Source organism: Xiphophorus hellerii, chromosome 4 (genome assembly GCF_003331165.1).
Source record: "Xiphophorus hellerii strain 12219 chromosome 4, Xiphophorus_hellerii-4.1, whole genome shotgun sequence".
In the NCBI taxonomy this organism is placed as follows: domain Eukaryota; kingdom Metazoa; phylum Chordata; class Actinopteri; order Cyprinodontiformes; family Poeciliidae; genus Xiphophorus; species Xiphophorus hellerii.
The window spans coordinates 6716872-6740490 of record NC_045675.1 but is presented as its reverse complement, the minus strand read 5'-3'; the positions used below and the strand labels follow the sequence as shown (position 1 = coordinate 6740490).

At 36.6% G+C, this 23619-nt stretch overlaps 1 protein-coding gene across 5 annotated transcripts in view; it reads right to left on the bottom strand.

Moving 5' to 3' along the window:
- Window positions 1-23619, bottom strand: part of LOC116718436 (neuroplastin-like) — a 36482-nt gene that overhangs the window by 7901 nt on the left and 4962 nt on the right. For 4 of the 5 annotated variants that reach the window (XR_004338930.1, XM_032560355.1, XM_032560354.1 and 1 more), the window contains exons 2-4: window positions 8030-8377; window positions 3633-3807; window positions 1486-1580 (exon numbers count right to left, since the gene is read on the bottom strand). Coding sequence is in view for 4 of the 5 variants with exons in the window: in XM_032560355.1 (XP_032416246.1) it covers window positions 1486-1580; window positions 3633-3807; window positions 8030-8377 (618 nt within the window). In the remaining variant the exon portion in view is untranslated. The remainder of the gene's footprint in view (window positions 1-1485; window positions 1581-3632; window positions 3808-8029; window positions 8378-23619) is intronic. The other variant, XM_032560356.1, reaches the window with a different exon arrangement.

The following is a 23619-nucleotide window of genomic DNA, read 5'->3' as shown; positions in this document are numbered from 1 at the left end:
TGACAATCCAGTGAAAGCAACCCGCACAGCCGTCATCTGTGTTACGCAATCAGCCATCGCTACAAAGAGGCGGGCCTGGCTCAGTATGCACTACAGCCATGCTGCTGCAAATTGGCTTATGCACTACACAGGCAATCTTCTCTTGAAGAGGGTTTGACCTGCCCTTCCTCACAGAGGACTTATTCAGGTTGATGGCTTCAGTGCAACCTTGAATGAAAACATTACTTCAAAGAACTTGCAATACTCCTTGTTGTTCACTTGAGTGAGCAGGATATGTTCTTTGATTCAAGTTCTAGATATTTTAACTTGACAAGTAACATTTTAAAGAAGACCTAAGGGAATTTTAAAAAATTGTTCACAGCCCTTGAATTTTTCACATTTTGTCCTGTTACAACCCCAAGCGTCTCTATTTTATTTGGATTTTATGTGATAAAGCAACACAAAATTGTGCATAAATGGTAATTGGAAGGATAATCATAAAGGATTTTCAATGTTTTGTATCTATTTGCTTTTGGTTTCTCTCTTGGTTGGTCTTTGTGTTTGCTCTTTGAAAAAAATAGGACTAAGTTTAAGAGCTTTGAGTACTTTGCAAGGCACTGTACTGGACCTTTTTTTTAATACAAGTTTTAACACTTAACATAGTATTTATGGCAAGGTGTAACTAAATGTAACAGCATTCAGTTGTATCTTGTGAATTGTCTGCTGCAGATTTTATAGGTGGAGATACTTTGCTTCACTCCACTCTTATTTTCTCAAGGGAACTCATCTTTTAGAATCTTACACACAAAGTACACCCAATAACCTATGAATGATGTTATTTCTTTATAAGAGAAGCTATGATACCATGCTCAGAGTTCACAGTCGTCCTGCAATAATTGAGGGAACTGATAAAACGCTACTTGACTTTCTTTTTTTTCTAGGAAACTAATGTAATATTTCTTCGTCTTCAGCTTGGCTTGGAATACTTAATGATCCTTCTTTTATGCACCGCCTTATTGCAAGTTATGTGTTGAACTAGCGCAGGTTATTAAAATACAGAATACAGAAGTATCCAAATGGCCAGATGGAAGTTATTGCGTAAGGCCCAGCAATTTGTATTTCTTGTCCTCTTTAACCATAACACTTCATTTTTATAGGTCACAGTTCTTCTGAAAGTCTCCTTGTAAGCCTTGTTCTTTGCATATTTTGGAGAGTGTATGCACTCCCTGTCCATTTAGCTAGATTGTAGTCTCAGTAAAGCCAAGAGTGACAACAGCCTCAGGTATTCTCCCTGTCGTCACCACTGCACTGCCCGGATTCAAGCATTTTTGACAAAAATGACTCTCTTGACACAGCTTTTGGTGGGCAGTTTTCCTTCAACATCCTTAATCTCTCTACAAGCTGCATATTATGCATATGTTTCAGTACTCTAGGGAGAAAATTACTGGACATTTGTTTGAACCATAAAATGTTTACTTTGGCTATCTTGTTCCAGAGAAAACTTACCTTTCACTTCAATTGTTGCGTTTGCATTTGGTGCTTTATCAAATGTGTAAACGCACATGTATTCCCCCGAATCGTCTGCTCGAGGTTTAGAGATTCTGCAAGAAATTACACAAAAAACACCAACAAATAATTTTTTTCCACCAAATTATTTGCACTGCAAACAGTCCAGTAAATTAAGGCATCTAGCTTTGAATTTACAAAACATAATGAGCTTTGACTAAATCAGTGAAAACCTAAAGAACTCATAAAGCTGTGAAAAAAAAATCATGGCCTTTTATTCAGATATTACAAAACAGCAGCCCTGTATTCTGCAGGAAAGTGTGCTACAGGCATTTTAGCTGTAATGTTCAGAGTTTCACTGATGTAGTGTGACAAGGAAGTGACCAATTGGTCTTATCTTGTGGCTAGACAGAGTATGTGGTATGTCTATGGGGGCTGACAGTGGCTCTCTGCTAAAATGATTATACTGTGTGACAGCAGGAACTATTTATTCAGGCAAATGACAGAGTGGAGGCTCAGTTTTATTGGATGGATGGATGGATGGATGGATGGATGGATGGATGGATGGATGGATGGATGGATGGATGGATGGATGGATGGATGGATGGATGGATGGATGGATGTGGGCATCAAATACAATATGTCATTAGCAAACGCTTAATAAATAATTAGTATTGTGATTTAAAATTAAATGAAAACTACTTCTGTTTTTGAATTGCTATTTACTGATTTTAACAATACTGAATTACTAAATTTATTTTTTGTGTTACACTTGTGCATATAAATAACACAATTTTGTGTTGCTAAGATTAAATTTTAATATCTTAGCCACAAAACAAACTCTATAAGATTAGTTTGCGCAAAGAAAAAAAGATATACAGATATCACTGGAACGTTTATTTCACTTATTGAATTGAAAATTAAAATGCCTTGAAAAAGATATTTTTAATCTCAATGAGATCGTTTAATAAAAGTAACACATAAATTCAAAATAAATAGGTTATGCTGATTCTTAGATTTTGGAGTGATATACAGTATTTTAAGTGTTTGTTTCAGTTATCTTTGATTACGTCTTACAGCTAATAAATCCTAAATTCAACTTCTCAGTAAAGCAGAGGATTACACAAGTACAGATTATAATTTTTCTTCCAAATAAGTTTTGATACAGTCTTGGGGAAAACTACTGACTTTACACATGCCCAGCAGACAATGACTGACACAATCCACAAGGAAAGTAAGTCACTAAAGGTCACTGCAAAAGAAGCTTACAGTATAAGCATATTACTGGAAGGTTGAGTGGAAGCAAAAAGTATGGAATAAAAAGTTGAGTTTGGACAGAGTCAAGATTTGGACAACTGTCCACATGGAAATGTTGATTTTGTTTTCCTTCAGAAATTGGGACTTTGTCATTCCACACAGCATTGATGCAGCAAATAAGGCCAAAGGAGCTCTGACCAACTGTTGAACACACATAGTCCATAGTATATATACTTAACATTATCCTTTTCAAAAGGTAGACATTACTCTATTAAAATTATAATAATATCTATAACAGCTTTCTGGGAAACTGGATTTTGGGTTTTCTTTAGCTGAAAGCAATAATCATCACAATCAGCAGAAAAAATACTTGGTTTTTTTTAAAAACTGCATCTGTTATACGAGGTAACTTTTTGAATTGAGTTACAAAGCTAACTTAGTTAAGAGAAACCTGTACATTTAGAAAGTTATGACCTGTAGCTTCCTGAACATGTTACCGCACAGACGAGCTTATGGTGAGTTTTATTGTCAGAGCCTTTAGTGCACTGTATGCTTATTTTTAGAGCAAGGAAAGTCTGCTGCTCTGTGGTCTGTGTTCTACTTTTTAAAAATCCCCCACCGTCAGTCAACCAAGCAGAAAAACAAACCTGAGTTAGCATGCATGTAGCTGTGTGCACCTCTGTCACCTCCAGCTGAGAACTAATCAGTATACTATAATGCCTCAGTCTATGCAAGGTCTTGATCTCCAAGAATGTCTTCACACCCCGCTGAGACAGAGATTACCTCAGCTCCTTTATTGCTCGCACAATGGCTTTATTTTATCTGAAAGTGCTGCATTAAATGGGTGATTTAGGATGAGCAGTGAAATGTGTATTCAAAGGATTTGTCACCTGAACGATCTAGTTCTCTCTTCTCCCCGTGTGTTTGGAATCTCGCGTCCATTCTTCATCCAGAAGCTGTCCTTGTGGGCCGTATGGGCAGCAGTCAGGTTGCAATGTAGGATAACCGATTTGACAGGTCCGTCCAGGGGCAGGACGATCTGATCAGAGGCATTGATCTTTGGTTCTGGAAGACAGACACAGTCAAATCTTATCCCAGAACTAGGGCTCGGAGATATTTAATGCTTTCTCACATGCTGTGGTGTGGTAGCTGTAGGCTGTGTGCTGTTTTTAAATGATCTGTGTAGGAGGGAGACTATGAAGTGAAGTCCACATAATAAATAAACAAAAGGCATAGTTAAGTGCATGAATTCTTTAGATTCACATTTACTTTTAAAAACCTAAAGTGGTATTTGACAGATTAAAAGGGACGTTTGCTCTTATAGAAAAATTAAATAATGGGTTGTTTAAGACATTCTTTAATAAATTAGATTTTAAAATCCTCAGAGTGTGGATCAGAAGCACAATTTGTGACCACTGTAGAGGCAGAGGGTGAAATAAAAAGAAAAGTGGGGCCATCTTTCCTATATCTGAAAATCTGACAATCTGAAAGAGCTGGAGTCACCAGTATTTTCTAGTGCAGCACTGCTCCCTCTCCCATGCTTTTGCAATACACCTCTGGCCACCTGTCTAAAAGGAGGCTACCATACCTTTTTCTTTACGTTGTAAAAAATACCTATAGTCTTTGTGTGAAAACTAAAAAATTGCCAACAATAACTTTTACATTTAGTTTTTTTAAAAGTACAACTGGCAAGCTAAAAATAAGTAGCTACGCACTCTCTGTACGTTAAAGTAGTAGTAATTATTGATTTTCTGTTTTAAATCAAAGCTGTTAGATCAAATACTTTCTGTGTGTGTAAAGATCACACTGTCAAGGCAATCATGCCACATAATTTTATTATCAGGCTCATGCCTACATTCATGATAAAAATCAATTGCAACTCTGTAATAAGATACTTGTTTACTCATTTAGTTTCATTTGTAACCGCAATATTAAATGCTTGTCTTTCCTGATACCAAACCAAGCACTTGCTTTTTAGCCAACTCAGCCATAGAAGCTGAAGATGTTGTCTGCTGTTTAAGCTGCATTTCAAAAAATATGTTAGAAAAGATAATCAGGATAATCTGAGCAATATTCTTTCATAGAGTAAATCTTTTTAAACACAAGTTTAGATGCATATATACTGTATATATTTGACTCGTTGGTTATTGATTCATTTTATTTGGGATCCACATTAACATGTAAGCATAGTGACATCTACACTGCTATCCAGGCTGGTTATGAAACAATACCAGGGTTTATCACAGTAAAGGGTGTCATCTGAGAGCAAGGTGCCCTTTGCTCTGCCTTGAGTTGTGAGCAGGAGGCCTCCTCCGCACTGCCCCTCCCCCTTCTTCAGGGCGGGCCAACCATAGCAACAACGGAGCTCCCGAGGGGAGGAGCAGAGAGGAGAAGCATCATAATCCCACAACTGGCTGCTGCTGCAGAGCCACGAGCAAAGCAAAAGAGAACAAATGGGAGGCTACAGGAGGAACTAGCGAGACTGACAAATGACTTCTTTTAGCATTCACTTCACCCTCTTCCTGTACATTCGGATACTAAATAGCTGAGGGGATGCGTCTCCCCTCCCCCTTCACTCTCTCTTACAAAGGAGAACCACATGTGCTATTAATAGTATCTTTGAGACATGCGTACACACACAACGTGAGGTACATAAATTAACATTTAGCAATGTGGCAGAGTGGTCCACTGGCAATTTTAATGGAAGGTTGTTTGTAGGACACGCTGTTGCTGCAATAAGTGGGGTAACTTTCCCATATGTGACCATATCTGGATGTAGTTAAAGCATGTGGCTCTACAAAAGTAGAGATCAAGATGATTTTCTCTTGCTTTTGTGGTGAATTCCTGCACTCAAAGAGATGTTCCATTGATTGTCAAATACACTCAGCAACCACTTTACTAGATACCCCTCTTCACTTGCTTGTTAACACAAACTGCAGAACTGCCAATCACATGGCAGCAGCTCACTGCATTTAGAGGTGGGGAAGATTTCTGCAGATCAAGTTTTGGTGAACGATTTGAAAATATCTAAAGTGGCAGTTGTGTAGATGAAATGCCTTGTTGGTACAAAGGGGGAATTGGTGAACTGGTTCCAAATGATAGAAAGACCTCAATAGCGCCAAGAGCCACTCATTACGACCAACTCTTCGATAGTGACTTTTAGATGTCAAGGTCAGATTAGTTTTGGTTTGATAATCCATCCTGTTTTGTATCAACAGTTCAGTTTGGTGGTTGTGTTGAAGATATTTTCTTGACACTCCAGTTGTGAGTTGTTTAAAAATCACAACCAATCTGCATGTTATTGCTGACTTTGCCCATCCTTTTATCATCAGAGCATACCCATCTTCTAACAGCTACTTCCAGCACGATTGTGCACCATGTCACAAATGGCCTCCAGATTCAGCAGATCTAACACCAGCTAAGCTCAATTGGAATTTTATGGAACAGGAAATTCATAAGATGCCTGGAGCTGTGTGTTGCTATAATGTCAATATGGACCAAAATCTCTGAAGAATGTTTCTAACACTTAGATTAATTAATGCTAAGAAGAATCAAGGTATTTCGGAAGGCAAATAGCGATCCATAACAGAAGTACATTTAGTCTAGCTTCAGTTTGTGAATACACGCAGAAATCTACATTTGTCTGGAAGATTCAGCTTTAATAGAACTATTATTTTCGATTATTTTGTGGAATTAATACTCATGTTACTGCATGTTGTTTTGATCAAAATAGTAGCTTGTTTTATGCAAACAGCTGACAATTAGCTATAATACATAGTTGCTGTAGGCTTATGTTTCATAAAGTATTTTTTTTAATATTTCATTTCTTTGACTATAAAAGCTTTGGGTACCAAAACTCATAGATCAAACAAAACATATTTATGCAGATTTATTTCAGATAGAATCATGCATAAAACAGGAATTACGCTTACTTGAAAATGCAAAGTTTCACATTTCTATTACAAACCTTTGTAGAGTTTATATATCCATATGATGATTTCTGGTATAGAGCGGTTCACATTTAAAATCTTATGTGATGAAAATACAGATGCAAAAAGAGACAAACTGACTTCAAGTCTTCAAAACTGCAAACTATACATCCAAAGAACTATTATGTATAGCTTGTAATATACATGGAATAATTTGCTTATCACATGTAGATTCAAACATTTGTTTCTCAGTAATGACAAATTGCATTGTGGGAGGGAGTAAATTCAGAATAGAAATGAATTATGTAATATGTAAATTAGACAAATGCAGTTGCATTAGCCAAAGATTAAATAACACACAAAAAATATGAAATTTTACCCAAAAGTCAGCACAGACCAGACTCCTCTAAACTTCTCAAAGCTTCACTATGACTAACAACATTCCACATTTCCCTGTGCTCCAGTGGGCAGAGCACTGAAGCACGCACAGATTAGTAGGGAATACGTGTGTGTGTAGAGCTGAAGGTTAGGGGATATAATGTCATTACTGATTCACAGTCACACACTTAATGGGTGAGAAGGCACAAGGTAACAAACTGCACCAACAGACCCAAAGAGACTGTTGTGTTGAAGCAAAAATTTCATCTTCAACAAGAAATGAGACACTCCAGGGGCCCATGTGGTCGTACCTTTATTGGATTACCACACATAAATTTGAATGCAGTAAATGTTTCCTTTTATCAGGAAGAAGTTGACAGCAGGAATCACTGTTTCACACCCGAATGGATCCCCTCCTTGTGTCTTCTTATAGTCCCATTTACACCATGCCCAGAGTGAAAAAGCTAAATCAAAAGCACTATTACTTCAAAGCACCACTAGGTTTCCACTGCATTTAGCTAGCAGGCAATGCTTTGAAGTAAATAAAACAATCAACCCAACAAAAGAGGTACGGCATGATGGGAAAGCAAGATCACAAATGAATCTAGGAATAGAAAACAGGATGAAATCGGAATACAGAGAAAAACAATATAAGAGGAATGTTGAAAATGGGAGAAGAGAAATAAAGATCTGGTGGGAGAGAAGACAGAACAAGGCTAGAAAAAGACTAGTTGTAGTTCTTGGGTTTGTGGTCATCTAAATTCTCAGGGGAATTTTGGGAACTCACTAAAAAAACATTAAGGTATAACCAAACTGTGTCCAGAAACCAAAATATAAAATGCAACCATTGGCATGAAGGATTTGGAAAATTACTGAAGAACAGTAATTTATTCAGTACTGTGGCTGGGCTCCTTTGAGATTGGAAAGGGTTTGACAGGGTTTGTTCATCATCTAGGTACTACTGCACATATATCACTCACTCTGTAGCACTGATATGGTGGCCTGGGCGCGGATCCAGGTGATAGCCGGGTTTTGTCGGAGATCATTGCGCCTGGGGTCGTTGCTTGCCCTGCACTCATAGGTCCCCGAGTCCTCCAGTGTGAGGCGTGTGATGCCGAGCACACTGACCCCATTGGTGCCGTAGGCCGTGTTGATGGACACCCTGCGCTTGCGGGCTCCGTCCCAAAGCTGCTTGAAGGAGTCGGCCCGGTTGACTTCGGCGTACCACCACTGGATCTCTGGAGTGGGGTTACCGACCACCTCGCAGTACAGCTCAAAGGTATCCCCGGTAAGCTTAGTCTCAGACAGTGGCGACTTCACAAACCCAGCTGGAGAGGAGGGGTGTTTCGAGATGGCAGGAAAAGAAAGGGGTGAAGAGGGTTAGTCCAGTCAAGTCAAGTCAAGTTTATTAGTATAGCACATTTCAGCAACAAGGCAGTTCTAAGTGCTTTACATGATAAAAACATAATACAGTAACCAGTTACTGGTTCTGACTCTGGGAATGCAGAGTATATTTGAACCAGAAGAGTTGAATGGTCTGGAAGGTTGATAAAAAATGGATCTTTAATGTATTTTAGTGCTAAGCCATTCAGTGATTTATAAACAAAAGTATTTTATCTATTCTCTGAGCTACAGGGAGCTTGTGTAAGAACTTTAGAACTGGGGTGATGAGCTTTAGTTTCCTAGTTTTAGTGAGAACGCAAGCAGCAGCGTTCTGGATCAGATGCAACTGCCTGATTGACTTTTTAGACAGATCTCTGAAGACATTGTTGCAGTAATCAATGCGACTAAAGATAAATGCATGGATGAGTTTCTCAAGATCTTGCTGGACGAGTAAAAAGGCATAGGAAGGTCAAGGGATAGAGAAGGACATAAAGCAGAGTTAAAGTACATATAAAGAAGAGAAGATTATTAAAGGCAAATCATAAAGAAGAATGTCTCAAAATCATTGATAGGAATAAAAAGAGAAGGTTAGTCATTGTTCAAGTAAAACACATTTTATCAACAAACTCAGTAGTGTTGGTGTTTTGTGCATTCCCATGTAAAAGTAAACAATGATCCAAAAAGACAGTGCAGTACAAATAAATGAATAACATGGAGAGAAATCAACACTCCAACATATTTGTCCAAACTGAGTGAACATATTTTCTTTCTTATTTATTTGATTATCAGTTAAGTTAAATGTCCAAGGAATGACTGTGACTGAATACATGCAAACACTATGGAATAATATACTGTATCTCAGGCTTATGTAGGTTACCTGGATGAAGGCATGCATAGATTTTAGAGGGTTTTCTTAAACCACTAAACTTTTTCATCATTCTTACAGGTTAATGTTCTGTTTATTGAGATACTTGGGAACATGCATCGCTGGAATAGGTTTCTTCAACCTATTTGAAGAATAGCGCTGCACTCCCCCATTGCTACACATTGCTCTACACTGCTGGTCAGTTGGATAAGAGATGAGTACTACAGTTTTCCTTTTCTTACAAAGACAAACCATTTTCCAGCAAAAAGGACATACTTTCATCATGTGAAGCCAATGAAAAAATGTATGCCTTTCATTTTTGGTCTTGTAAACAGGACCTGGCAGTAAAAATGATGAGGCAGACCCCATCAGTATGGTCTGCATGTGGTACAAGGGGTGCTCCAGAAAACAGAAGAGCAGCTTTGTATTGTTTAAAATGCTTTCATTCTTACAGGCATCTGTACAGAAGTCATTTATTGCAAAATGTTACATCTTCTCAAAAATGCCCAGACTGTGTCTTAAGGGTGGTAAAGGAGGAATGGACTTATCAGCTGCTTGTAATTGATGAATGCAAGCAAAGTTTTCTTTTTTGCAAGATTTGGTGTTTAAAATAAGAATTGAGGAGGTTGACTTCAGAACTGGTTTGGAAAAAGGGCTAAATCAAATATATACCTGAAATATAAAGGAGCACCACCTCTTGTAAATAGTTGAGTAGTGAGATTTTAAAGCTACACTTTGTACAGTAAGAGCAACTAATCTGCCGTGCTTCTCTGCCACAACTATCCAGTTAATTAATCAGCTGTCAGAGATACACAGGACAAACAACACACTCAGACCGGAGGTCAATTTAGATCAACCAGTTAATTTAACAACTGGAGAAGCCACACAGAAACAAGGAGAACATGTAAACAAAAACTCCAAGCTGGGATTTGAACCGAGTACCCTCCTGCTGCTTGGCAGCAAAGCTATTGTGTCACCAAGCACCCTATATGTACAGTATATATATATAACTTACTTTGTTCATTATTTAAAAACATTTTGATTTAAAACAACCAGGTTTTATACATTTTGTTTTAAACTTTTTGAGTAAATACCATAAACTGTTGTATATTTACTTAATGTTTTCATCTCAAATCCCACCAAAAATAGGTGTCACTGTTAAGTAATTTCTTCAAACCTAAATTTAATAATTTTTTGTAATTTTGTGCACATATTTCATATTCTTTTATAAATAAAAATGGCATGTTTCCTTAACTGTGCTGTTAAAGATCATGTGTGCCTGGAATATATCCCAGAACACACCAGGTGAGAGGTGAGTTGCAGTGTGGACATGTTGCCAGTCTGTCCTAGAGCTGATACGTACAGACGGACAAACACATTCACACCTACTTTCACACTTTTAGGCAATTTGGAGTCACCGACTCACAAAACACACATGTCAATGGGCTATGGAAGGAAACGTGAAATTCTGAAACAACCTGTCTGCAAACATTAATTCATGGTCCTGGCCTTATTTGCCTTGCTGCCTCCCCCAATATCTGCATCATATTACATTATGGCTGTTTGAAGTATATCTGATTATAGAACACAGTTTTTGTTATAAAAATTCTGAATATTTTTAAGATTTAAGCTACATACTAAACACTGTTTCCAGATATTGACACATTTAAATGTAATTGAATGAGTTCAGTCTAATCTCATTTTGTCCATATCAGAGTATGACGGCAATGGCAGAAATTAGGTCAACCAGCTTACATTTTGGATAAGCTGGACTTTAAGGAGTGGGCTTTCATAACTCATATAACATCACACTAAATTATTTCTTATGTTAAGGGGGCGGTATTATGTATTTTCAAGCAAAATCAAGTATGTTATTTTCAGTTATGAAAATTCTGTATCAAACATAACTTAAAAGAAATTTGACTTTGCAATTTTACGCCTCAAAATTTGGCCTGTCTCTTTAAGAAGCTCCTGCTCTTTTCGACACTCTACCTCAATGCGACATCATTGCAACATTGCTCCATTGTGGAATTTACAACCATTCCTAGAAATGCTTTACTGAGAAGTAGTTTGTATGATAAGTTCACCAGGCACGCAGTTCCACCAGGTGTTTGCTAATTGCTGCTGCTGCTAGTCTGGTGGGGCTTTTCAGAGGAGTAGGGGCGGAGGGTGTTCTGTGGGGCTGAAGACTGCAGCTCCAAAGAGGAACTTTGGGTAAAGAGGCAACACTTTGTATGAACAATTGTGGCTATTTAGGCACCCTGTAGTGCAGGGGTCTCAAACTCCAGTCCTCGAGTGCCGCTGTCCTGCAACTTTTATATGTGCCCCTGCTGCACCACACCTGAATAGAATAATTAGGTCATTAGCAAGGCTCTGGAGAACTGATCTACACAAGGAGGAGGTAATTAAGCCATTTCATTCCAGCGTTTTGTACCTGTGGCACATCTAAAAGCTGCAGGACAGTGGCCCTCGAGGACTGGAGTTTGAGACCCCTGCTGTAGGGCTTCCACGAGAGATTAAAGGATTCCTCAAATACGCATGAAAGAATCAAAGAAATACTCTACGTATATTTTTGATGAGGGAGTAACATCATAACATGACGTAAAGCTCAAAAAGGTCAATTTTTCACAACTTACCCCCTTTAATATTATTTTCATAATTTTAATTTTAAACTAGAAAGTGGACCCATTAAGTGCATCAAATCTCATTTTTCAACTTTCACTCACTGATTGAAAGAGAAATCAGTATTTATTTAGAACTAAGGTGAGTTTAATAATAACATCCATAACCCTTCTATGGGATCAATAAGCAATATCACCAATATTACCAAAATCATCCTTGGAATGTGGCTGATTCATGACCCTTTTCCACATCAGTGGTTGGCCCAACAACACACTGCCAGCCGTAATGAACCTCATCTGATGACAAATCACCTGCACCGCAGACAGTCTCCTCCACCCGCTCTGCAGCCTCTCAGCTGTGACCGCATGTGCTTAGGTAAATCAGAAAAGTACAGCGCCTTAACTCTGCCCTGGATTGCTGTAGAGGAAATTGGAACAAAGAGCGTGGAGTCCCAAGAGGCCTGGACTCTGCATCGTGTCTCAATACAACAGCTTACCAGTGCTCTTATATCTGTTAGGACTGCGCGCTGTAATGCATCTTGAACACAGAAACAGATCAGATTATTGACTCAAAACCTGGAAGGGCCGCTGCGGTTTTTCATGTACGACCATAAGGAAGTAGAGCTGCTGCGATTGGTCCTCATTACTGATTATAATGTGTACAATAATCCATCAATATCAATGCTTTTATTGACTTGTAATTTTTATAAATTGTTTGAGTTTTAAAACTTTACAGCATCAACTGCTGTAAGGAAAACGCTTTAGTCTGAAGTTTGGGAATAATTTAAGTCTGAAGACACACAGAGGGTTTCAAAGAGCTGCAGGGATGCATGAGTGATAGCTGCAACTAATGAGCTCACAAAAGAGACATCGTCACCATAGGTTTATCAAGCTGCCCACCCATTCTACAGAGTTTGACACATTGCCTGTCTAGTACATTATTTTCTGACTAAATTGGGCAAATGATTTTACAGAAATCTGGACCTGTATATGACTTATTAAGACTGTACCTGTGTGTTAATGGACAGACTTCATGCTGGTGAAATGTATTTTATCACATAGAAATGTTACAATCTTGATGATCATATTTTAAATAAATGGCACGGTAGGTTTTTTTATGTCCCTGTGAAGTTTTTCTTTTGACTTAAATAAGGCCTTTTTCATCACTTCCTGTTCAATCTCATGATTCGTGACACACAACCTGCTGAATATTCTGGCTTTTTATTTCTAAAGTCATGACTAATTGGCTTCATTTTGTTCGTTACACATGTGTCTCAAAATTCTTTGGAGTTAATTTGTTGTTTGTGATAAAAAATTGTAAGCTTATATTTGTTTTTGATTTTTTTATTAACAAATATTCCTCTAGGTTAATCAATTAAGCAAAAACAATATAAATAGAGAAATGCATAAGTCCATTATAAGTGCCAACTTTGCATTAAAAGTGTCATTTTTTACCAAATGACACTTCATGACAGCAGTCATAGACATTCATAAAGACTCTTTCATGTTCATGACAGGTGTTATGTCATGTTTATGACAGTGTCATGTCAGTCTTATGCACACCCTGTCAAATAAAGAATGACCAAAAACACTAATTCCATGAAACAATAAATTAGAGAGTTTAGAAATGTTCTGAACTACACGTTTAATAAGATTAATTAATTCAATGGTAAAACAATAATAATACCCCTGTTGCCATGCACTTGACATGTTAAGCTAAATTAGAAGATAGAAAAGAAAAACTGATGAAGACAGATTAGAAAAGATAAGCAGTTTTCAAGCTGGGAGATGAATCTAGGAGAAGGATTGTGAGTTTCTATGTGCAATGCCTGAAGATATGAGTAGTAATTAGCATTTCTTTCTTTTCTCTCCTAACATCTGGGCATATCAAACCCACCACACAGCAACGGAGGGCAAATACAAGCCTACCCACCTACACCGTTAAATCATTATTTCAGTTCCACTAAGAATTTACAGTAGTACTATTTTCAATGATTACTGCAAAAAGGAAAAAACACAGTGTGACACTGAGCACATTAATGTGTCATTGATGTCTAAGAGCTAATGATTACAATATTATAGCTACTCGAAAGAGGTCAGGAACGTCCTCCAAGATGATGGCAAATTAGACCAGAAAAAAAGTGAACAGATGACTTAATTCGAATTCAGGCTCAGAGAGACTCTGGAGAAATAGGCACTGAGCAAACGGCAGACAGCACCAGGCCGGTGAACAGACCAATTTCTGTGTTGTTTAAACAGGGAGCTTGCACAGACAGTGAAAACAAAACACAAAGCAGCCAGCCGGTGCTCATTCGTTTCAGAGTCGTTATGGGAAAAGCAAAGTGACAGAGGATGCTGCGGCAGACCATTTGGATAGATCTCCGTAACTTAGTGACAGAAGAGAAGTTAGCTCAGCCTGTCTTAGCCGGAGATGCTGTCAGCTGACAAACAGATGAGTTGATCTCAGTTTTGTTTGTTCTAAACAAAGTTTAATGAAATAATATTTGGGTGAAGTTGAGGAGGCTCTACCTAAGTATTTTGAAAGGGAAAATATAAGATGACTTATTAAAAATGTGTTTCTTCTTGAATTAAGCACAAGTGCTGAGCATAGGAGAATCTAAAACATACACAGTAAAACACAGGAACGGCTAGTTTTTTTTATTTGGATAAATTACACTGCATTGTAAGGTAATAGAGCAGCTTGAAGCTAAATTTCAAAGCTTATGTTCAAAAGTAAGATACAATTTTTCTTGTTATTTCACCACTAGACCACCAGAATGTGCTGCATTATTTTAAAACTCTGGCAGTTCAATTAAAGAACTTAAACTGTGGTAATGGCATGACTCAAACTGTTAGCCATTTGGAAGCTAACCACCTAAAACCTTGGTCCACCTTGACACCTGTATGGCCGATGCATGTATTCATCACACCATACCTGCCCTAACACATTCACTCTACTCCCATTTAACGTGAGCACAGTGGTATTACAAACTGGAACTGCTGTCTGAAGGCTTATGAAAGTCACAGTCAGTCCAGACTAGACGCCCCTCCACCCCCCTCGCGTAAGTAGAGTAGAGAGCTCCCCTGAGGACAGACAACAAGCCACACACCATCACCAAACAGCCTCTGGGTGAGTCAGCTGCCTACTTACAACCTGGATCTCTGTCCACAGACCTACAACATACACACACACACACACACACATAGAAAGCAGAGGGCAGGAAACCCCCTAGGACCGATGAACTGAAGTACATTTAGTTGTGAATGTGAGTTTTGTCTTTTTTTACTCCAGCATACTGCTGACACTTATTGACATATTGGTTTATTTTTGGTAAAGTTTAGTTGTAGATTTTAGATAAATGTAACTTGATTTAATTTCATGATTGTGCCTTTTATTCCCTCAAAATTTATCTTTATTTTTTTTCTCAATATCCAAAAAGAAACCTTTTAACTGGATTACACTTTTGACAATTTTGATGTGATTACGGATTGCTCGTTTCTTCCAAATGGTCATTAGATTGGTTGTGACACGGTAATTCTGTACGGTCAAATCCACTCAGGAGAAGGCTTAGTCCACGTTAACAAGATTAGATGACCGACTTAAAAAGGGGTCCTGCAAGAAATGTTTCAGTGGTGGCTGAAACCCAATGCAGTGTCAGGCAGATGAGACTCCTCTTCATAAAAATCTGACCCACACAATTTATAAGATGGAGGAAAGAAAGCAATTCAAAACATGGGGCAGAATAGGTTTTTTGCAATTATTTATAATTTCGATTATAAATAATTATAATTTATAATCGAGTGACCAAATGTGGTCACTTTAAAAAAAAAAAAACAAGCATCATTAAATGTGACATCCTAAGCAAATGATAGTAATGTCATTTAGCAAGTCACGAAAAATACATAGAAATAAATGAGACTTAAGTGACATATTGTATACCACTTCCTCTCTATTTCATTAAATGCATTATGGAAACTCACAACAGATTTTATTATTTTACAAACTTATTAAGTTTACCACAAGCATTGTAATAAAGGGCCCACTGATACTTTACATCCAAAGTGGATTAGAGTGGATTACTACACCTGAAGTATAGGCTTTTTTTTTTCTTTTTTTTTACAACCTCCTATAAAAAGACAACTTTTTTTGACTCCTTTCTGACATTAAATCAGATTAAATGTTTTCTTTTTGATGATGCTAGAAATTATAGTTAGAATTATCAAAATTGTACCTACTTGCTAAATGTTGAAATGATGAGAGAGCGATTGTGATACTTCTAAACAAAATGGTCAGCTGAAAGGATGATCTTGTCATGACGTTTTAAGATTAACTCGTGCAAATGCATGTATGTATGGCAACGACTCTGTGACTCTTTGTGTGACATTTTGGGAAAAATTTCAAGATATCAGCCAAGATTTCAGAAACAAAATTGTGTGCCTTCACTGGTCTGGTTCATTCTTTGGTAAACCATTCTCTGGAACAGGAAGAGCATGTTTTTGTGCAAAATTTGCACATCAACTAATTTGCGCATCAAATTCAGATGAAAGGAAATCATCTTGTGAAGATGCTATCTGAAGCAGGTAAAAGCGTAATCCACACTTTGTGGGAGTTTTGAGGCAGACTAGTGCACTTCAACTAATAGCATCCGGAAGACAAATGCTAAAGCAAAACCTCCAAACATCAGTCAGGATGTTAAAGCTGGGGCACATTTCGGTCTTCCAAATGGGAAATGACTCAAAGCATACCACCAAATTAGTTACAAAGTGTCTTAAGGACATTAGAGCCATCACTCAACCCTGATCTCATTCTCATAGAAGATTGTGTTGGTAGATGTGCACAGGTGTGTCAAAGCAAGATACCCTGCAAACCTGACTCGGTTACAAGCGTTTTGTCAGGAAGAGCCAACACTGATTTATGATCTTGTAAAAGGAATTACAATCAAATATATTGTCAATAGTAAGGAAATGCATGTAAACATTTTAAACAGAACAAATAAAAAAATAAAATAAAATTAGATATTTGGCAAATAGCAGTAATTTTAGTTGTTGTAATTGACACAAAACAGCAATGGTTTATTCTAATCTAATTTAATTCCAGGTAATGAATTAAAAATGGAGTCATGTTTCTTTATGTAGTGTATGCATATTTCTGCTTTCAACTTTAAGTCTCCTTAGATTTGCTGCTGTGTTTTTTTGTGTGTGTGTTTTTTATGCATCTTCTTATATTTTGATGATCCATCTCTTGTCTTGGCAAAAACACATAGGTAAAATTAAAAGATTACTTTAAATCTAAATCTGAAGGTTATGAATAGTTTTGGGCTTAACTGGATCTATTTTTAAAAACGGTGAGATGTTAAGTCAGAAGAAGCTCAAAGGTGTAGTAGGTATTTAAAAAGAAACTACTCTCTGCAGTATGTCGAGCCATGTCCGCAGTTCATTCAGGCTGTGAGAGAGCAAGCGAGAGCGATGCTTTGAGTAAGTACATAAAATGCTGACTGACATGGAATGTTTTTATCTTTTTGAGCTTTCAACATCTGCCATGGAACATGCTGAATTTAGAAATGAAGACATGCTTCTCACAACGCACAAAGATTTGTTGCTGAAAACATTTTAAATGAGAACTCTTTAATCATTTTGCTTTTAGTTTAAAACATTTTAAAAACCCAGTCACATATGTGGACATAGGAATGAGTGGCAAAATATTTTCAATGATCTTCTTTCACAGTTCGACCAGAACCAGCATCACCATTCTCTGGTTTTCCAGAAACCAGTGAATAGCCACAAAAATCTGATCAGTGCTAATAAAATCCTCTAAAAAAACGTAGTTACTGTTCGATAATTTGGAGAAAATTATTTGACTACCTAACAATAATTAGGAATTATTTAATAATTTCCTCATCCTATACAAAAAAATTATTTGTAGTATGGAAAACCTTCAATAAAGTTACTAATTTTTCTTTTAATACAAATTCTACCAAGCACACATTGAAGTCCAAGAGAAAAGGAACTGCATAATGTTTTGAGCTAAAGCTTAAACCAGGCCTTAGCTAGTTCGACATTGATTGTTAAACTTTATGTTAGAGAATGAAAAAAAATCTTTACAATGAGAGCGTATTTGTAAGGAGCACTGTGGTCATCAATTCTTTTTATATTGTAGGTTAGATTAAAATGTGAGGCCATCTGCCTTACAGCTGAGGTTTGCTGGAAATCCGGTCATAAAATGAGACAATAATCCCAAACACCAAAGCAAATCCACAGCACAATAGAAAAAAATGCAAAGAATCAAAGTAGTACAAACGACCAGTGAAGATAAGCGGGCTTAAGGATGATTAAAATCTAGTAAATTTCAATCAACGGAAGCAATTCTGTAAAGAAGAGCATCCTAAAATCGCCAGTGTCAGAGGGTAAAACAATTCATGACAAAGACGATTATTTAAGTTAATAATGACTCATGAGATCACAAAATTTACTTACATTTTCATACACAAATAATATTAGATTTTTTTTCTCCCTTATCTTTTGTAAATAATGACAATTATGGCAGCTTCAGGCGCTGGTCTCTTTGACCCCTCTTCATATATTTTGCAGTTTTTGTCATTTTGTATCCGACTTTTCAGTTGAGAATTGGTGCCTAATAATTGAAAGTAATTTTCAATGTTCTGTCCAGTTATTAAGAAAATTTAATTTTGTGTCATAAACTAACATAATTTATGAGTCAACTGGCCTAAATAGGGATCAGAGGAAAAATAATCAAATTAGGGTGCAGCACAAAATGTTCTGATAATAATATGAAGTTAAATTAAATTACAATGAGATTTAAGTATTTCGTGACAGAGCCAGTGAGAGCCTGTATTACTGTTCATAGCTTGTGAAGATTTACTAAAAAGCTAAACTTACAATATAATATTAATTTGGAGTTCCTTAAATTTGTTTTTAATACAAGACAGTGTCTGACCTAAATGTATACAAGTGGATTTTTAAAGATTTGAATATCATAAAAAAGTTACAAATATATGTATATATATTAATTTCAGAAGACTTAACACTACCCAACACCACACATGCATTAATTTATGCAATGGAAGCCCAATGGAAGCTCTATTAAATTAACATTCTTTTCAGAAGCCTGGCATTTCAGTTTAAAGTATTCTTTTCATATTTACCTTATGTTGTATTAAAGTTTTGTTGAGACACTGAATTTTTGTTTTGATTATCTGTAAGCCATAATCATCAAAATTAAAAGAACCCCAGGCATAAACTGTTTCACACCAAATGTAACAAATCTATGTGATTTCACTTTCTGAAATGATTGACAAAATATATTGAACATATTGCTTACATTCTTAATTTTAAATTTTTGCACACTTACAAAAACTGTTTAATTTTCCAGAGAGGAAAGCCTATTCTATTCTATTCTATTCTATTCTATTCTATTCTATTCTATTCTATTCTATTCTATTCTATTCTATTCTATGTGTATTGTTGTATTCCATAACTACTTACATTGGCTTAAAACTCAAACAGAAAAGGACCAACAAAAGCCTAAGTTCCACACTCTCCATCCAATAGCGAGAGCTGAAATGACCATCATCTGTGCTTAACACTTTAGCAACAAGTCACTGACAAGTGAGCTCAGTTACATTATTCATCTCCTCATTATTGGGTGAGGTATATTAGCAGCTAATAAACAATTCAAGTACAACACATGGCAGCTACACTTGACAGATAAGAAGATTTAAAAGTGTTTACAGCAGCACAACTTTGGGGCCCAAGATGAATCAATGCCTTAAAAGAGCAGGGCTAGTTTGGGAATGCTATTAGGCATGCGGTCATAATGTTATGCCTGACTGGTTTAGACAAGCCAGCTAGTATTTTAAATACTGAAAGAAGAGGAGCTGGAACAAAATTATAGCAATGCACACTGAAGACAATATAGTATTTTGAAAACAAAAGACAGCATGGTGAAATTTAATACAGCAGCCAGTGACCAGCATCCTATAGGAAAAACTGATGTAGTCAAAAGTCTGCAAAGAGTCAATGCAAAAAGATACTCTGACAGCTGTATCAGTTTTTTTTCTTTTTGTTCCCAGTCCAATTCTAATATTCAGTTTAATTCCTTTTGATTTTTTTCCCGCCTTAATAAAGTCAGATTAATTTTTTCCCCCGCCTGGTTTAAGGTACATTTCCAGTTGATTGTTTTCTGTTTAAAATATAAAAGATTCTGACATCTAATTTATTTTTGATGTATAATGTTGTTTTTGGAGAGCTTTATGGATCTTCGGTGTGCCATATGTCTCAGCCATATGTGTACCTCCCTGGAAATGTAATCACACACTGGAGAGTCAGGCCTCATCTATTGTGTTTAATTGCTTGGTCCCAATAGCTGCTAAGATAAGCAATAAACAACAACTATCCTACTTGTGTGGCACTTCTGAAAAAAACAAAACAAAAAAAAAACTAACTCACAGTGCAAAAAAGCCAAGAAGTGTCTATCAGAATAAACCAGAATACAGATATTTAGAGAGAATCCTGAGGCAGAGGCTTTGCATCCAGTCAGCCATATCCAGAACTAAGTACAACTAGGTCTGAAAAAAACATGACTGTTCAGACTGTGGATCAGGATTACATCCCCAAAAGATGCTTTTATGGCCAGATTGCCCTGCGATAAGAGGAACCCACCTCTCAGTATATGCAAAGATAATAGATAAACATTAATGTAGTCAGATTAGGCTTTTACGAGAATTGACCTACTCAAATGCTAATGATGCAAAAAAGGGGGCATGCAGGAAAAGATTTGAAAGATTCTGAAAAAAGTTCAAGATCTTTTTTACAGTTATTCGACTGTAAAAGTAAAAATAACTTTCTCTGACACACAGATACTGTTCCACTGGTGTCATTAACAAAAACGTTTAGGCATATTGTGATCATAAGAATGTGATAATTAACATGGAGAAAAACTGATGCGTTCCTAAGTGGAATACAAAGTACTGCAATGAAATGAAGCTTGGTTTCTGCAGAGTGTTCTGGTTGATGATGATCAGGTAGAACACCAACTGAAGTGCTGCTGCTTTGTTCACCATCTGCTAGAAATACATGTCACATTAAGCAACATGAATAGAAGCTTGTTTTTTTTCCATTCACACGTTTTTTATTTTTCATCAACTCCAATATAACACTTTTTTGCCAAGACTTAAATTCACTCCCTGTAATCTTCTCTGCAGTAGCAGTTCTGTCACCTACGTTTCACATTCTTGCAAGCCCATATTGACATGCCTCAAAGAAAGCAGGACAAGTTAACTTTGATGGGTTCAGAACTATACAAACTGTGGGATAACATATTCTCTCTTGCTACAAAAAGTATATATAATATCAGTACGTTTTTGTAATATTGTGTGACAGTTGTTGCAAGAATTTACATACACAATGTATACAAAGGTTCTTAAAACCAGTTTATATTTTTTTTCTCTTCTCCCTTTTACAATTGCTTTAAATCAGATGTCAGAGAAACAGCTGGGATCAGAGATTTTCCGGTTGTATGAATCAGATAGGGGCACAATTTCCCCTACCCCACCTATTTCTGCTCACTGCTGATCAACTGATCAAGAGAAGGCTACTACACTTTCCATTTGGTCTCAGCAAGGATTGATTTGGCTGTTTAGAAGTATTTTCAGATGCATAAAAGAGTTTAGAAAAATGGTTGGTGTGCGGCCTCTTCATTTTGGGCTATATTTTTAATGTTATTTGGCATCAGTTTGTGTTTGCATTGATAGGATACAACTTTTATCTTGTACCTATTTATGTGCAATCAATATGGCAAGCATCCTGCGTCACAACAGTTAGTTAACATGAAAGAATGTGTCCACTATTTTGGCCAAATCTTTACCTTTTATTTTTCCAGACATTATCTTTTAACTCACTGTAATAAAAGTACCTCAATTTGAATCAAATTGTATTTGAAGAATACAACAAATTCATTTTTTCAACTTCTTTTTCGCCTTATTCTTTGTTCCCATTTCCAAACACTTTGTGATCTTTAAGACCTAAAATGGAAGAGAATGCATTTCCCCCTGATGTAAGCATTGCATGTATTTCTTCAAACCTATCCTATAGAACTTGTTAGCTATTTCAGCTAAGTGTTTTTTTTTTTGTTTGTTTGTTTTTATGGTTCATACATTTAAACCATGGTATAAAATTGGTTGAAGTGAGTACATACAATCATTTTCAGAGGAACAATTATTTATAAAGTCTAAGCATTGGTCCCACAATGTAGGTTTTTAAACTGTCAGTTTCTAGTCTCTTTCTTCCTTTCTTTCTTTCTTTCTTTCTTTCTTTCTTTCTTTCTTTCTTTCTTTCTTTCTTTCTTTCTTTCTTTCTTTCTTTCTTTCTTTCTTTCTTTCTTTCTTTCTTTCTTTCTTTCTTTCTTTCTTTCTTTCTTTCTTTCTTTCTTTCTTTCAGGAAGCCTTTGGATGTTTATTTGGAAGGGTGGAGGATGCTTTCTCTCTAATTGTACTGTTAATATGTCATCATTTGTGTATCAACACAACACAGATGCATCTGGTGTCAAAGTATGTAAAAACAGCCACCTGCTTCTGTGTATCATTAGCTAAAATGCCGGGCAGGACAAAAATGAAAATTAACCTCCGGGGTCCTTGTAGAGGTCAACTCAGTCCCAGCAGAGCAGCCTTAGCTGTAATGCGTTTAATTATATCAATACAAAGAAGGTCAAAACTGGAGAAAAAGCACAATACAGCTACATACAGCTACCAAATAATCGATTGCTATGTAAAAAAAAAGAAAGATAATTAGTTAAATTACTGTTTTTTTCAATGTGTAATATCTATGCAGCAATGCTGCTCCTAATCAGTGCAGGCCATATCACATTTCGCAGTGGGCAGCCATGACTCAGTGTAAGAGTTTGGCTCGAGTTCTACAGCTTGTTTTCCAGACTCACAGATGAACCTTTGTGCATGGCCTGCATGAAACATGATAATGGACACTCTGCTGCACTATATAGGTATATTGATTGGATGCTACATGGCTGTAAAATGCTTGTCTTACAGTGCAATGTTGTCCTCTGCAGATGCTGATACATAACTGGCAGTGCAATGCATAATGTCTCACTTTTGGGTGTAGCTTTTAATGGTGATTTATGAACACTTTGACTTCCTGATGCATTTTAGCATAGCCAAATAATAAAAACTTTTCAACTTTTCAGACTTTTCAAAAGGAAGATTAAAGGAAAAAAATTAATTTGTGTGTCTTGACTTGTATTTGATTTGACATATTATTATTGACATATTATTAGGTACAAAATACATTTTGTGCCTAATAGCTATTGCCTTCCTACACAATTCTGTTTGATTCTCATCTCCTTTCATTGCTCCATCTGGGGTTTGTCCCATTGAGTTTGATTTCTCTAGTTGAATATCATCCTGGCCAATCAGCAAACAGAGAAAGTTGTGAATGATTGAAATCTGTGCTGTTTTAAAATATTGATCTGGCTATATCAGGTTGTGGTTTGGCAATGGCAATGGAGAAACTATAAGGTTTTCCTACAGATGAAATCAAAAGTTTACATACAACGACTAAAAATCTATATTTTTTTTATCACTGTCTGAAGTTAAATTAAAACAAACTTCTCTTGCTTTAGATAAATTAGAATTCATTTGCAAAGTGCCAGAAAACAGAACAAAAACATTTT